Source organism: Euleptes europaea, chromosome 1 (genome assembly GCF_029931775.1).
Source record: "Euleptes europaea isolate rEulEur1 chromosome 1, rEulEur1.hap1, whole genome shotgun sequence".
NCBI lineage: Eukaryota > Metazoa > Chordata > Lepidosauria > Squamata > Sphaerodactylidae > Euleptes > Euleptes europaea.
The window spans coordinates 175,131,128-175,148,673 of NC_079312.1; the positions used below are offsets into that span (position 1 = coordinate 175,131,128).

A 17,546-nucleotide genomic window follows, 5' to 3' on the forward strand; every position below is an offset into this window, starting at 1 on the left:
CCCCCCACCTGCCCGTGCATCATTCCTCTGCCCTCTGACAAGGTCTCCCACCCCCTGGAGTAATAGCCAAAGCAACCTTTTTCTCCAGGTGAACTGATCTCTATCGGCTGGAGATCAGTTGTAACAGCAGGAGATCTCCAGCTAGCACCTGGAGCATGGCAACCCTAGGTGGTACTGAGTTGAAGTACCTCAATTAATTAAGGATCGCTCGTTAAATCAGAGATGTCTTGCAGCACCCCTTGAAGAGAAGGGAAAACGGCACCATACAAGTATCTGAGGATAAAGATACGGCTCTGCTAGGGATTACAGATGTAGGCGTCAAACAACGGATACAGTCCTTCATCTAAACTACATTATGTTGTCGACAAGTCAGGCTGAGATTCCTCAGAGGCAACTCATTCTGCCTGCTGCCACACAGCAGTAAAGGCTGTACCCAAAACTAGACTTTTTAATCTCTTTTTTGCAGGAAAAAAAGTTTATTAATACACTATAATATATACATAGGCATAGACATAGATTCTTTACTAGAAAGATCTCCCAAATTCTTTGCATTTGTTACACAACATATATCCTTTATTTAAATTTGTCGGTTTGATTACGAGACAGATTTCCTTCAATTTCAGAATCCACTTGTCCTGCAGGACGCAGGTCTGATTTTCCAATATCTTGCAAATACTAGTCTAGTAGCTGTCAACAGATGTGCAATTAAACTGCATTTGTCTTTTGGGAGGAAAGGGCTGTGTAGTTTAGTTGCAGGACCTCGGCAGAAAAAGGGAAATCTGCATCAAGGCCTTTTTTAAAAGATAAGCTGTAATAGAGGACCCATAGGTTTGTGCTCTCCAACATGTGCAGATGATATTCATTTGACGATATTCATTTGGTAATTTGTGCAGATGATATTCATTTGGTATTTTACAGAGCCAAAATTTATCCTGCATATTCCCATAGATTTTAGCGAATTTCAGTGGTGACAGGTGCCATTGATATAACATTTTAATCGGATTTTCTCTGAATCCAAGCGAAATAGAGAAAGTTAAACCGTAGGTAAAGATATATCATAGACAACTAAGGAAGGCAATGGCAAACCATCCTGTAAATAGGGTTGCCAACCTCCAGGTGGTAGCTGGAGATCTCCCGCTGTTACAACTGATCTCCAGGTGAAAGAGATCAATTCACCTGGAGAAAATGGCCTCTTTGGACGGTGGACTCTATGGAATTTTATGCCATTTGAGAGAAGGCCATTTGATTCTTGACATCTGTCAAACGAGTGCTTTCATAGAATCAGAGTTGGAAGGGACTACCAGGGTCATCTAGTCCAACCCCCTGGACAATGCAGGAAATTCACAACTACCTCCCACACACACCCCCAGTGATCTCTACTCCGTGCCTAGAAGATGCCCTCCTTCTCATGATCTGCCTAAGGTCATAGAATCAGCATTGCTGACAGATGGCCATCTAGCCTCTTCTTCAAAACCTCCAGGGAAGGGGCGCTTACCACCTCCCGAGGAAGCCTGTTCAATTACTTCCAGTTCCTATGAATGATGCTCACCCTGTTAAAAAGCCTCCTCAAGGCTCCTTTCATCTCATTGTTCCTCAAACTGTAGATGAAAGGGTTCAGCATAGGAGTGACCACAGTGTACATGAGGGAAGGCAGGGTCTTGTTCTCAGAGGTAGGCTGGGTATAGATCCAGCAGAGGGTGCCGTAGAACAGGATAACCACAGCCAGGTGAGAACCACACGTGGAGAAGGCCTTGCGTTTGCTGGTGGAGGATGGAGTCTTCATTATGGCGACGAAGATGCGCCCGTAGGAGGCCACGATGAAGACGAAAGGCCCCAGAACATCTAGAACACCCTCGGTCAGTGCCACAAGCTTTATGGCAGTGGTATCGGAGCAGGCGAGCCCCAGCACAGGGTAGAATTCACAGAAAAAATGGGGGACCTCCCGGGATGCGCAAAAGGAAAGGGAGGAAAGCATGGAGGTGTACAGCGTGGCCTGAAAGAGGGCCAGGAGCCAACAGCCAGAGACCATCGAGAGGCGACGCTTGGTGTTCATCAAGGCCGTGTAGTGCAGAGGGCAGCAGATAGCCAAGTAGCGGTCGTAGGCCATGGTGGCGAGCAGAAAGTTGTCGCTGTTGCCAAAGGCCAAGAAAAGATAAATCTGAGACAAGCAACCGCTACAGGAGATGGCCCTGTCCTGGGAAAGGAGGTTACGCAGCATTACGGGGATCGTGGAAGAGGCAAAGCACATGTCGGCCAGAGAGAGGTAGCTGAGGAAGAAATACATGGGGGTGTGGAGGAGACGGGCGTCGCAGAGGATCAGAAGGACAATCAGCAGGTTGCCCTGGAGAATCAGCAGATACATGAAGAGGAGGATGGAGAAGAGGAGGCCTTCGTGTCCCCCTTGGTTGAAGAGGCCTTGCAGAATGAATCCCGGGACGAAAGTTTCATTCCCTTGCTCCATGGTCCAGCTAAGGAGAAAAATAAAATGAACAGAACATGTAACATTGTCGAAGGCTTTCACGGTCAGAGTTCATTGGTTCTTGTAGGTTATCCGGGCTGTGTAACCGTGGTCTTGGAATTTTCTTTCCTGACGTTTCGCCAGCAACTGTGGCAGGCATCTTCAGAGTAGTAACACTGAAGGACAGTGTCTCTCAGTGTCAAGGGTGTAGGAAGAGTAATATATAGTCAGAAAGGGGTTGGGTTTGAGCTGAGTATTGTTCTTGATACTTACAGATACTTTTGCAGAACAATACTCAGCTCAAACCCAACCCCTTTCTGACTATATATTACTCTTCCTACACCCTTGACACTGAGAGACACTGTCCTTCAGTGTTACTACTCTGACGATGCCTGCCACAGTTGCTGGCGAAACGTCAGGAAAGAAAATTCCAAGACCACGGTTACACAGCCCGGATAACCTACAAGAACCAAAGAACATGTAACAGTTGTGCCTTCCATGAGGATATTTTCAGAGGGTGGTAGGGTTGTCAGCTCTGGGTTGGGAAATACATGGAGATTTTGGGGGTGGACTCTGAGGAGGGCGGGGTTTGTAGAGGGGAGGGACTTCAATGCCATAGAGTTCAATTGCCAAAGCGGCCATTTTCTCCAGGTGAACTGATCTCTATCGGCTGGAGATCAGTTTTAATAGCAGAAGATCGCCAGCTAGGACCTGGAGGTTGGCAACCCCTTTTTGGGGTTTTCATGGCAAGAGACTAACAGAAGTGGCTTGCCAGTGCCTGCCTCTGCATAGCAACCCTGGACTTCCTTGGATGGTGGTCTCCCATCCAAATATTAACCAAGGTTGACCCTGCTTAGCTTCCAAGATCTGACACAATTGAGAATAGGGTTGCCAAATGCCTGGAGGGGGGGAAGTCCTACCACGTCAATAGAGTATTAACAAAACGTTATTTATAGGTGACTTCCTTTACTTCCATGCAACAAAAACCTCACCAGCCCATTTCAATACATTGTGTGTGTAAAGTTCCTTCAAGTCGCAGCCGACTTATGGCAACCCCCTTTTGGGGGGGTTTCATGGCAAGAGACTAACAGAGGTGGTTTTGCCAGTGCCTTCCTCTGCACAGCAACCCTGGTATTCCTTGGTGGTCTCCCATCCAAATACTAACCAGGGCTGACCCTGCTTAGCTTCTGGGATCTGATGAGATCAGGCTAGCCTGGGCCATCCAGGTCAGGGATTCAATGCATTAAGCCACTGTTAAAGAGAGAGGACTTTTTTCTCCTGGCTGTTAGGAGAATATCATACCCCTTCTATAGAAGCTGGGAGGACATACCAGACTCCCTGGCAACCCTGCTAACATGTCACTTCTTGCCTGGTTGTATCTGCTCCAAGCCAGCGAGAAGGCAACTGTCAGGATTAGGCATCCCACAAGCAAACTCGTCCAGGCTGGTAGTCCTGAAGCAGTAATGCTTTATTAGGAGCAAAAAGGTAGATTGAAAGAACTGACTGTCATCAAACAGAAGAAGGCTGCTAATGGCGATACATAGGCAGGTTACGTGTTCAAAAGCACTCTAGCCTGTGAAAGTAAAACAAAGCGAGGCTAACCCGAGATAAGGGATTCCCAGGAAGCATAGACTAAATATTACACAGCTGTGAAAAACAGGATGGACGAAATTGTACACAGAGTTTACAGGCATGAGAACCAAGGTCTTGACACGGAGCCAGAGGCTGGCCTACTCATGTCAAGCAACCGGCAAAGGCCTGACAAACCAGCAAAGGCCTAACAGCAACCATCTCAGCCTCGCCAAAGAATTACAGAGCCTCATAGAATATCAAGCTTTTATTTCGTTTTATATCGATTGATAAAGCAAGAAGCAGCCTTCAAATGAAACTGGTTTAATTGGACGTTCAAGACCATAGCCTTGTCTTTCCCTCGAGCTGGCTAGAATTAGTCACCCACGAGGAACCTTCTGAAAGGGCGTACCCTACTCACCAGTAACACTTCCCCGTGCCCTGCAATGCTTAAGCTTCACTCCATCGATGTCGGAGGACCTTTGACATACAAAGAAGGAAGGCATTTGCTGACACGAAGGGCGCTGGTCGAAGGTTTGGCCCGATCCGTTCCAGAGCTTGACTCAAAGCAGTGACCAGAAACGATATGCTGGGCTTCAGATTCACTGGGCAGTTTTCATTCAAGGGATAACTTCCATCCTTTGGGGCTTTGCTATTTCAGAGCCGCCCCGAGATCCCCCTGAGCCTGGCCTGCTGAGTTCCATTTCAGCCAACCCTCTTTAGAAGGAACAGAGCCGCCCAGCCGACAACTTCCGGAAGCAGGAGTCTAAATGGACCTGTGGTTTGACGTGCCCGAAAGAAGTTCTTTATTGTCTGCAAAGGAGAAGATCTGGGCTATAAGAAGAACCATTTGCACTGCACACCATCAAACCAGGGACTCTTGGGGACAGCAGATGGCAAACTATTTCCATGGGGGTCTTGTTAAGCCACGCTCTGTGGGGAACCAACCGCAATGACAAAGAGAGGAAGGCGACAGGAGCGACCAGCTCTAGAGAGGGGTGTGTCAAGGGATGTGCTCTGCAATGGTTGAAACCATAAGTCCGTAAGAAGAGCTTGCTGAATCAGTGATCCATCTCGTCCAGCATCCTCTTTCACATACTGACCCAAAAGGCTGGAAGAAACGAGACCAAAATACAACAGTGAAATATATTTATTATAAAGCACTTATGCCGAAGCTGGAGGGGGAGAGATTCAAAACGGATAAAAGGAAGGATTTCTTCACACAACGCTTAGTTAAATTGAGAAACTCCCTGCCCAAGGATGTGGTGATGGCTGCCAACTTGGAAGGCTTTAAGAGGGGAGTGGACATGTTCATGGAGGAGAGGGCTATCCATGGCTACTAGTAAAAATGGACACTAGTCATGATGCATACCTGTTCTCTCCAGGGTCAGAGGAGCAGGCCTATTATATTAGGTGCTGTGGAACGCAGGCAGTATAATGCTGCTGCAGTTGTTTGTGGGCTTCCTGGAGACACCTGGTTGGCCACTGTGTGAACTGACTGCTGGATTTGATGGACTTTGGTCTGATCCAGCATGGCTGTTCTTATATTTAAAACAAGCCAAATGGCAACAGCATTGATAATATAAAACCACATGCCAAATGTGTTTCAGCTCTCGGGCCTTCTTCAGTGGTCTAATACATAGGGTTGCCAGGTCCTTCTTTGCCACCAACGGGAGGTTTTTGGGGCAGAGAGTGGGGATGGCGTGGTTTGGGGAGGGGAGGGACTTCAATGCCATAGAGCTCAATTGCCAAAGCGGCCTTTTTTCTCAAGGTGATCTGATCTCTATTGGCTGGAGATCAGTTGAATTAGCAGATCTCCTGCTACTACCTGGCAGTTGGCAACCCTACTAATACAACATAGGTTGCACACACAAAATTTCATAAACAAATATAATCATTTAGCGTCAGCCTGGCTATGTATTGTAAGGTGTAATCCAAGTGAGTGTTAGAAATGTATAAGCACACATCCAAGGAAGAAGAAGAAGAAGAAGAGTTGGTTTTTCTATGCCGACTTTCTCTACCACTTAAGGGAGACTCAATCTTGCTTACAGTCACCTTCCCCTTCCCACAACAGACACCCTGTAAGGTAGGTGGGGCTGAGAGAGCTCTTATTAGAACTGTAACTTCCCCAAGGTCACCCAGCTGACTTCATGTGTAGGAGTGGGGAAACAAATTGTCAGGCCTCAGCAAGTCAATGCGTTCCTGGCAATAACTTTCCTCCAGACGATGCAGCGAGGTAAAAGTTTATTTCGATTTCAGCAGGTCAAAAGACTTAAGGCTAGCATACAGGTATGGGGAATATTGAAACATATATAGGGTGGATACGATGGGGTTGATTGGATTATTGGAAACAAAGACACAATACCGAAGCAAACTACCGGTAAAGACTTGAGCAAAAGTATTCAGAGTAAAATGTGTGCGTTAAGTGGCTGATCTTCCCGGGCTCCCGGTATTGTTTTGCGGGACCCGGTATCAGATCAGCCATTACCGGGGCGGGTCTCCATTGAGCTGCAGATCTTGGGCAGGAGACCAGGTGCAAACGGGGAGGGACAGAGTGCAAAAAGACCCCATTTTGTCCGTGGGGGAAACCATCTTGTTTCTATCCGGGGCCGGCGGAGAGCCTATCTGACACAAATCCAATTCATAAGATTAGCCTCCACCGCTCATGTGGAGGAGTGGGGAATCAAACCTAGTTCTCCAGATTAGAGTCCACCATTCCAAACCACCGGTCTTAACAACTACACCACGCTGGCTCTCTTACAATAAAAATTGTAACTCAATTTTTGTAGCTCAAAGGCAGCTGCCACCCAGCACAAGTATCATCAATACATGAATGAAGGTAAGCTTTGTGTAAGAACATATTTTAAAATAATATGTTCATTTAAAAAGACATCCAGTTAAGCATACCTTCCACCTGAAATTTGATGAGTTACTATTACAGTTATGCACAACCTCACTCTCTTTTTGTGGTTGGTGCCAATTCTTGCGACAGCAATTTAGTGGTTGCTGGGCTCCCCCTCCTGTGGCAGCCCTTTACTGGTTGTGCCTACCACCCTCAGTAGGAATTGCAAAGGTGTCCACAGACTGAATAAAGTATGGGACCCATGAAATATAGGGTTACCAGCTCTGGGTTGGGAAATATCTGGAGATATTTGGGGTGGAGCCTGAAGAGGGCGGGGTTTGGGGAGAGGAGGGACTTCAATGTCATAGAGTCCAATTGCCAAAGCGACCATTTTTTTCAGGTGAACTGATCTCTGTCGCCTGGAGATCAGTTGTAATAGAGGGAGATCTCCAGCTAGTACCTGGAGGTTAGCAACCCTAATGATAAAAGACATAAACCTTGATACAACAGTGATTTACAATAATGTATTTCTTTTAAAAACATGTATTAGACACCTTTTTTCATTACAGAGCTCAAGACGACTGACAATATAAATTAAATACATAAAATAAAGTACATAAAAATACATAAAAACAAAATTAAGAGTAATGGTGCAGCAGTACAGCATAGGCAACGAACCAAACTATGAAAACTACCTAACATTTCACAGACAATGACTTTCCCCTTGATAAAAAGAAACTCATTTGTCTCTACTGTGTGAGAGAGAGAAAGAGAAAAAGAGAAAAACGGAGGGTCAGGCATGTACACATAAAATACTTGAAGGGGTGTCAAATAGAGGATGGTGCCGAGTTGTTTTCTGTTGCCCCCGAAGGTTGGACCAGAACCAGCAGGTTGAAATTAAATCAAAAGAGTTTCCATTAGACATTACGAAGGATTCTCTAACAGAGCAGTTCCTCAGTGGAAAAGGCTTCCTTGGGATGTGGTGAGCTCTCCTTCTCTGGAGGTTTTTAAGCAGAGGCTAGATGGCCATCTGTTAGCAATGCTGATTCTATGACCTTGGGCAGATCATGAGAGGGAGGGCATCTTGGCCATCTTCTGGGCATGGAGTAGGGGGTCACTGGGGTGTGGGGGGGAGGTAGTTGTGAATTTCCTGTATTGTGCAGGGGGTTGGATTAGATGACCCTGGTGGTCCCTTCCAATTCTATGATTCTATGAAAGCACTCGTTTGACAGATGTCAAGAATTAAATGGCCTGGCCTTCCCTTGAGCATTAAGCATCAGATCTACCTACAGATATCAGTACAGCAAAGCTTATGTAGAATGGAGATCAGCATTATCAATAGCTGCTATCCATAAAGGTAAAGATAGTCCCCTGTGCAAACACCGTGTCATTATTGACCCATGGGTTGATGTCGCATCCCGACACTTACTAAGCAGAGTATGTTTATGGGTAGGGATGCCAGCTCCAGGTTGGGAAATATCTGGAAGATTTAGGGGTGAAGTCTGAGGAGAGTGGGGTTTGGGAAGGGGAGGGACCTCAATGGCATAAAATTTCATAGAGTCCACCGACCAAAGAGGCCATTTTCTCCAGGTGAATCGATCTCTTTCACCTGGAGATCAGTTGTAACAGCGGGAGATCTCCAGCTACCACCTGGAGGCTGGCAACCCTATTTACGGGATGGTTTGCCATTGTATTCCTTAGTCGTCTACACATTACCCCCAGCAGGCTGGATACTCATTTTACTGACCTCAGAAGGATGAAAGGCTGAGTCAACCTTGAGCTGGCTACCTGAAACCGATTTCCATTGGGACTGAACTCAGGTCATGAGCAGAGCTTTTGAATGCAGTACGGCAGCTTACCACTCTCAGGGCTTCTTAAACTTTTTCCACTCTCTTTTTTTTTTTATATATAAATTTTATTGGGTTTTATACTAGAAATTTTCCATTGCATTAAACAACATCTATGACAATATAAAATTTCAATTCTAACCTAAAGTTGTTATAATTCCATAACATATAATAAAGAGAGAGAAAAAAAAGAAATGGAAAATTTTTGACTTCCCCTTCACCTCTATCTTCCTCTTAATAAAAAGTTCATCCCGTCGTAGTTAATCTAATCTTAATAAACTATCAATACCATATATATAAAAAAAACCATAATCTGTTAGTAAATATAATTATGCTTATTCATTATAAAAAAGACCAAAAATAATCCTCTGGATCAGATTAGAAAATATTCTTCCATTCTTCCCAATTTTAACTCATATTCACAATAATGCATCCACGCCCCCCATTCCCCCAGAAACCGAGCGTCATTTTCTTCATTTAGAATAGCTGTGAGTTTTGCCATTTCTGCCACTTCAAACATTTTAACAATCCAGTCTTTTTTCTCAGGAATTTCTAACCCTTTCCATTTCGCTGCATAAAGCAGTCTCGCAGCTGTTGTGGCATAAATCAAAAAGGTTCTTTGTGTTGATAAGTCGTCTGGAATCATACTCAATAACATCATTTCTGGTGTTTTGGGTATATTCTTTTGTAGTATTAGTCTCAATTCATTATAGATCATGTCCCAAAAATCTTTAGCTTTGTCACAGGTCCACCACATGTGATAAAAGGAACCAATTTCTTTGTTACATTTCCAACAGATAGGGGACATTGTTTTATAAATCTTTGCAATTTTCTTAGGTGTTAAATACCATCTATACATCATTTTATAAATATTTTCTCGCACTGACTGTGCTTTTATTCCTTTTAGATCTTTGGACCATAGTCGTTCCCATTTATTTAAAGCAATATCATGTCCCACATTTTGAGCCCAGTCGATCATAGTTGGTTTAATCGTATCCTGCTCACAATATATTGTTAAAAGGAGATTATACATTTTAGAAATCAGTTTTGTATTATTATCTAGTAAAATCCTTTGAAAAGAAGATTTTTCTTTAGAAAAACCTTTTTTAGCATCTTGTACAAAAACTGATTTAATTTGATAGTATTGGAGCCATTGTAAATCATCCTTAAGAAGTTGAAAGTCTTTTAGTGAGCATTTCTTTCCGTCCCAATTAATTAGATCTTGATAAGTAATACATTTGTCTGGTCTAAGTGGGCGCAATGTTAGCATTTCTTGAGGCGATATCCACATCGGTGTTTCTGGTTCCAAGATGTGTTTATATCTCATCCAGATACGAAGTAAAGAGGACCTGATTATATGATTACGAAATGTTGCTTGTAACTTAATTTTATCATACCACAAATAGCCATGCCATCCACTTAAGTTATTATAACCTTCCAAGTCTAGCAAACGTATATTTGACAAATTCATCCAGTCTTTTAGCCATACTAAAGCTACCGCTTCAGCGTAGAGTTGAAAATTAGGCAGTGCTAAACCTCCTCTAGTTTTTAGATCCACCAAATATTTATAAGCAATCCTTGGTTTTTTCCCTTGCCAGATGAAGTTTGAAATGTCTTTCCTCCAAGTATCAAAATATTTAGTGTGTGATATTATTGGCAAATTTTGGAATAAGAAGAGCATCCTTGGTAAGACATTCATTTGAATCGTTGAAATACGTCCCATTAGTGACAATTTTTTATTTGACCATATAATCATATCAGTTTTAATCTTACCCCATAACTTGAGGTAATTGTTGGTTATCAAATCTTTATTCTTTGCAGTAATCCAAATTCCCAGGTATTTAACTTTGTTGGCTTTCTCCCAACCAGTATATGATATAAATTCCTGTTGCTGTGTTTCCGGTAGATTTTTAAATATTATCTTTGTTTTTTCTTGATTCACTTTGAAGCCTGATATTTTCCCAAAATCGTCCAAAGTCTCCCGAAGTATATTCATTGACTGTGTTGGGTTCTCCAAAATTAACAGTAGGTCATCCGCGAATGCTCTCAACTTAAATTCATGTTTTTTAATTCTTAACCCGCGGATGTCCTCCATACTTCTTAGTTTCACACATAGCGGTTCCAACACCAACAAAAATAAAAGTGGAGACAAGGGACATCCCTGTCTGGTCCCTTTCGTGATTTGGCAATTATCTGACATTGATTCATTAACCAAAATTTTAGCCTGTTGGGAGGTATAAATAGCCGATATACCTTTCTGAAAACGATCTCCAAAATTCAATTTATCCAAAATCCGTTTCAAAAAGTTCCAAGAGACCATATCAAAGGCTTTTTCTGCATCCAAAAATACAAAAGCCGCAGTTTGTTGGATATTCTGGTCATAATATTCCAGTGAGTCTAGTAAAATTCTTACATTGTCTTTTATTTGCCTTCCTGGTATGAAACCTGCTTGGTCTTCGTGTATAAGATCCTTAATGAATTGTTTTATCCTACATGCCAAAACCGAAGCAAAAATTTTGTAATCCACATTTAACAGCGATATAGGTCTATGATTGGATGTTTTTTCTGGATCCCTTCCTTCTTTAGGTATCAATGATATAAATGCATGTGACCAAGTCTCCGGGGATGTTCCCTCATCCAAAATTGCATTGTAAAGTAAGCCAAAAAATCCAACTAAATTGTCACTAAATGTTCTGTAAAATAGTGCAGTAATTCCATCTGGTCCAGGTGTTTTATCCGTTTTTTGTCTCAGTATTGCTTCTTGTATTTCTTCCCTTGTTACTGGAGCTTCAATACATTCTCTCTGGGTCATTGACAAAGCTTTCATCTGTATTGAGTTTAGAAATTTATCTATTTTCTGTTTTGGAGTATTTTCTTTCTGATATAACTTAGAATAAAATGAAACAAATTCTTTCTGAATTTCTGAAGTTGAATAGACTGGTCCTTTAACAGTTTGGATTTTTGTTATAACCTTTTTTTGGAATGCGTCCTTCAATTGTGTTGCTAAAAGTTTTCCTGGTTTATTTGCATATTCAAAATACTTTTGTTTAGCAAGTTTCAAGTTTTTATTCATTTCCTCCATTATTACCAAATTTAATTGATGTTTAGATGCAGAAATCTTTATTTGAATTTCTCTTTTCTCCTCTTCCTGTGTTACCGTTACCAATTTCTGTTCCAAATTTTGTAAATTCCAAAGTAAATTGTTTGTAAATTGTAATTGAGTCTTCTTCCAAGCCGAATGTTTCTGTATCATAAAGCCTCTCAGAACAGCTTTGAATGCATCCCAAACTGTATTTAAAGAAGTTTCCCCATTAAGATTAATTTCAAAAAAGTCTTTCATTAAAACCTGTAATTCCTTATGTATCTTGTTGTCTTTTAGAAGTTTATCATTCATTCGCCATCTAAATGCTTGTTTATTGTTCCAATCAAAAGTAACAGGATTATGATCAGAAAAAGTTCTGGGTAAAATATGGATTTTACGTAACTGAGTGAAAATTGATTTACTGGCCCATATCATATCGATTCTGGAGTGTGAATCATGTCTCGCTGAATAAAAAGTGTATTCTTTAGCAGTTGTATTCATTGTTCTCCAAATGTCTTGTAGTTCTAATTCTGAAGCCATAGTAAAGAAAGTTTTAGGTAAGCATCCGTCATTGATGTCTTTTGCTTTTGATTTTTTGTCCAATGATGGGAGAATAACTCCATTGAAATCGCCCATCAATAAGATTTGATCTTTTGCGTGTTGGGCTATCAAATCATGTAGATTTTCATAGAAGGATTTTTTCCCTTCATTGGGTGCATAAATTCCAACCACTATTGTCCTTTGTCCCAATATTTTAGTTCTAATAATTACAATTCTTCCTTCGTTATCTTTGTATAATAGTTCTGGACAAAGACTGGGGTGGGCATAAATTACCACTCCCTTTGTTTTAGTTTTAGCTGAGGCAATAAATGCTTGTCCAAGCATCTGTTTCTCCAAATATTTTGTATGCTTTGAAGCTATGTGAGTCTCTTGTAGACAAATTAGGGAGTATTTATATTTCTGTAGATATTTGAAAATTCTAGCCCTTTTAGTTTTCTCATTCAGTCCATTTACATTCCAAGAAATTGCTTTTGCCATAATGTAGTATTTTTAACAGAGTAAAAAGTCTATAATTTGGTACCTCCTTCTGCACCTTGTGCCTCTTCTTCTTCCTCTTCTTCTTCCTCCTTCTCCCCAGGTAGTTCTTTAAGGTCCATTTTATACTTTCTCAGAAATTTCCCCACATCTGCTTGAGATAGAATTGTCGTTTTCACTTCCTTGTAGGTAAAAGCCAAACCTTGTGGCATGATCCAACGGTATTTGATACCATTAGCTTTCAATGTAGATACAAAATCTTTGTAGTTGTTCCTCTGTGAAAGTAGATGCCTTGGAATATCCTTCAGTAATATGAGAGGGGAATCTCCTGCTGACACTGGATTTTCATAGTGAATCTTCATAATCTTATCTTTAACTCTAGTGTCATAAAACACTATCATCAAATCTCTTGGCTTAGATCTCCTCATTCTAGCAGGTAATGGTATCCTGTATACTCTGTTAATGGCTTGTTTTAATTCTTGTTCATCTATCTGGAATAAGTAGGCCAAATTTGGTAGTGCAGTTTCTTTATTATCTCCCATCATGTCTGGAAAGTTGCGTATACAAAGGTTAGTCTCTCTCACTCTCATCTCCATCATTGCCATTTGATTTTTTGCCGCCATCTGATCCGTTTGTATTGTTTCAATCTGTTTTTCTTGACTTGTTAATTTTTTCTTTGTATCCTTATGCTCATCCATCACTTTCTTAATTGATGCATCCATCGCTTGCATATCTGTCTTCATGACAGTCATTTGAGTTTTTACTTCTTACAAGTCTCCTGTAACCACATCCAACTTCTGATTAATAGCTTGGGATGCTTGACCAAGATTTGTCATCATAGAAGTCAACTGTGCCATCTGTGTAGACATCTGTTCAAACTGTTTATTTGTTGCCTCTGTTTGTTTAGTTAGCATGTCCTGTAATTTTTTTTCCATGGTTGAGGTTTGTAGTGATTCCCTTAGTTTAGTATAGGCAGGGCTGTGTAGTGAGCCAGAGCGGGGTCGAGTTCCCGACATTTACATTCAAAAGAAGCTGGTAAAATACATGTCCACAGACAGGGCCTTTAAAGTACTAATTAAAAGATAATGATTCAAACATCAGCCTTATAATTTTTTCGGGTTGAAAAGAGTCGAAATTAGCTCTAAAATTGCGTTTTAAAGTTTTGAAATACCAGTGAGTTTTTTCGGTCGCTCTAGGTCGGGCTGATCAGGAAGTATACAGGAAGTTGCTAGTGCCGTGGACCTTCTACCACCTCTTCTCGATGGTTATTCCTTCAGGAATGATTTCAGAGTAACTCGAGTGCGACGCGTAATCAGTCCTACGACTACTTCCTGTTGTTTTAGTTCCGATGATAGAGAGGGTGTTATAGAGGGTCTTCCGTTCCAGGCACTCCCTTACTGCAAACGTGGCAGGATATTCTTTTCGCCGGAAAATCAGGAAGAAAAATCACCCTCCCCTTCCCTTGGACCCATTGGTGATAATTCTTGTCAATCAAAAGGTATCCTTCCGACTCTTTATTATGGTTTAGGCTGATCGGCTTGATAAGGCTCCTGTCGCTAATCCCGATGGCTAACTCAGATCAAACTTTTTCAGTTCGGATTAAGGAGGAGTGGGGGTCCCAGAAATATTCTTATCAGCCCCCCATCTGTTCAAGTTTCCAGTAGGTAGACGAAGAGTTCTTTTGTACTCACTTGGGTGTCAAGAGGTGAGGTTCTTTTCTTTATGTAGTCCTTATGTTGGTATTAAGGTGGTGGAGGGTGGAGCTTGATGCCTAAGTTGCGTTTTGGCGATGTCCTTCCCTAGTGCCCTCGCAGGACCGGCGTCCAGGACTCCGAGGGGCTTAAAAAAGCCCCCTCAGAGTACCTAGGAGGTCAAACCGCGTTTGCGGGCTGCAGGGAGTTCCTGCTTTCCAACCCACTTGCAAGGGTCGGATTGGGGTATCTATGTACCCCAGAAATAACGCAAACTTGGATTTCTCCCAGGACGACCTGGGGAAATGGAGTGCTCTCCCCAGCAGCACCACCGGAAGTCAAACTTTTTCCACTCTCAACCCCTTTTCGCTCGAGAAATTTTTACGCGACCCCGGGTACATAGGTATATATATTAGTAAATGTTCAATTTGTATACCTATTTTATATTGCCAAATTTTTCGCAAGCCCCACATTCAGTTACATGACCCCATATGGGGTCACCACCCACAGTTTAAGAAGCTTTGCACTATAGGGCCCCTTCTATCCTGCTATTCATACATCAATGTAAATGGGTCAAATCAAAAGTTGGCTACCCTAAGGCGAAACCTAAACTATTTCCAGTTACTCTAGGGAGGCTCGCATTCGACCAACGAGTCTCCTCAGGGCACCCTTTATCTCATTGTTCCTCAGACTGTAGATAAAGGGGTTCAACATTGGGGCAATCACAGTGTACATGAGAGAAGCCAGGGTCTTGTTCCCAGAAGTAGGCAGCAAATAGACCCAGATGATGGTGCTAAAAAATAAGATAACTACTGACAGGTGAGAACCACATGTAGAGAAGGCCTTGCGTTTGCTGCTTGAACTTGGGGTATTCACTACGGCCACGAAGATGTGTGCATAGGAGACGACAACAAGTAGGAAGGGTCCCATAATAGCTAGCGTGCCTTCTGTCCATATCAACATCTTTATGGGAGTGGTGTCTGAGCAGGAGAGTCCTAACAGTGGAGGGATATCACAGAAGAAATCGGGGATCTCCCGGGACACACAAAAGGAGAGACGAGAAACTATCACGGTGTTCAGCATGGAGTGAACAATGGTGAGGAGCCAACAGCCAGAGGCCATCAAGAGGCAACGCTTGGAGTTCATCAAGGCTGTGTAATGTAGTGGGTGGCAGATAGCCATGAAGCAGTCGTAGGCCATGATACCAAGCAGGAAGCTGTCACAATTGCCAAAAACCAAGAAAGAATACATCTGGCAAAAACACCCACCGTAGGAGATGATCTTATCTTGGGAAACCAGGTTGCGTAGCATTATGGGGACAATGGAAGACGCAAAACCCATGTCGGCTAGAGCAAGGAGGCTGAGGAAGAAATACATGGGTGTGTGGAGATGGGAATCACAACGGATCAGAAGGATAATCAGCAGGTTGCCCAGTAGACTCAGCAGATACATGAAGACGATGATGGAAAACATGAGGCTTTCGTGTCCTGCTTGGTTGAAGATGCCCTGTAGGATGAATCCAGAGACTAATGTTTGATTCTTTTTCTCCATGGTCCAGCTAGAGAGAAAAATAACATTGATAGAACACATAACCTAGAACCCTTCTCTAAAGATGAACACATGAAGCTACCTTATACTGAATCAGATCCTCGGTCCATCAAAGTCAACATTGTCTACTCTGACCGGCAGCAGCTCTCCAGGGTCTCAGGCAGAGGTCTTTCACATCACCTACCTTCCTAGTCCCTTTAACTGGAGATGCCGTGGATTGAACCTGGGACCTTCTGCATGCCAAGCAGATGCTCTGCCACTGAGCTACAGCCCCTCCCCTACTCTTTCATCACTGATAGTTTCTTCGGGGGGGGGGCATTCAAAAGCGCTTTGCTCAACCATAGTAAATGTAAGGCACGGAATTCAAACATCCAGCTGTGAGTTATCACAGCATGAATGACCAAATGCTGATTCTCCACCCCCCTTCCCATATCATCTCTTCCAGATAACTGTCCTAACTTCTCGGTCTTTTTCTCGGTCTTTTTCCTCTGCACCTTAGCAATATCTGGGAGAGAAATGTCCTCCCTCTTGTGTGTGTATAAAGTGCCCTCAAGTCACAGCTGATTTATGGTGACCCCTTATGGGGTTTTCATGGCAAGAGACCAACAGAGGTGGTTTGCCAGTGCCTTCCTCAGCACAGCAACCCTGGTATTCCTTGGAGTTCTCCCATCCAAATACTAACCAGGGCTGACCCTGCTTAGCTTCCGAGATCTGATGAGATTGGGCTATACCATGCTGCCTTCCCTCCAGAATCCTCCCTCTTAATAGAGGCTCAATGGAATATGATTTATCAGGTGATATTGCTTACCTCATTGCCCTGAAATGCTTCATCTGCCCAATTTCAACACAGTAAGCCTCTGTTAAAGGGACAGGACTTTTTTCTCCAGGCCTGTTGGCAATGCTAGGAGAATATCCTACCCTTCTGTGGAAGCTGGGAGGACATACAAGTCTCCCTGGCAGCACTGCTAGCATGCCGCTTCTTGCCTGGTTGTATCTGCTCCAAGCCAGTGAGAATGCAACCATCTCAGCCTTGCCAAAGACATAGGACCATAGAGTTGGAAGGGACCACCAGGGTCATCTAGTCCAACCCCCTGCACAATACAGGAAATTCACAACTACGATTCAGACCTCGGCAGTTTTGCTGTTCTCACAGCCGCTGAGAGACCCCCAAGCCTGGCCTGCTGAGCTCCATTTCAACCCAACCGCATCCCTCTTTAGAAGGAACAGAGCTTCTCACTTGGCAGCTTCCAGAAGCACGAATCTAAATGGACCTGTCATTTGACGTGCCCCAAAGAAGTTCTCATTGCCTGCAAAACGCAGGATCTGGGCTTTAAAAACAACTACCATGTATATTGCACCAAGCCAAACCACAGCCTCTCAGGGGCAGTAGAAGGCAGATTATTTCCATGGGGGTCTTGTTAAGCCAAGCCCTGTTGAGAACAAACAGCAGTGGCAAAGAGAGGAAGAAGACAAG

General features: G+C 42.9%; 2 protein-coding genes across 2 annotated transcripts; both read right to left on the reverse strand.

Annotated features, from left to right (window-relative positions):
* Positions 1-1,519: 1,519 nt before the first annotated feature.
* On the reverse strand, positions 1,520-7,660 carry LOC130477952 (olfactory receptor 1-like). The gene is made up of 2 exons (XM_056850048.1): positions 7,624-7,660; positions 1,520-2,463 (listed from the first exon to the last, which is right to left on the reverse strand). The coding sequence occupies exon 2, from the start codon at positions 2,459-2,461 to the stop codon at positions 1,520-1,522; it is 942 nt and encodes a 313-aa protein (XP_056706026.1). The 5' UTR covers positions 2,462-2,463; positions 7,624-7,660.
* A 7,485-nt stretch (positions 7,661-15,145) lies between these two features.
* Positions 15,146-16,075, reverse strand: LOC130479175 (olfactory receptor 1E5-like). Its single transcript, XM_056851529.1, has one exon. It carries the CDS (start codon positions 16,073-16,075, stop codon positions 15,146-15,148), a length of 930 nt encoding a protein of 309 aa, XP_056707507.1.
* Between the last annotated feature and the right edge of the window lie 1,471 nt (positions 16,076-17,546).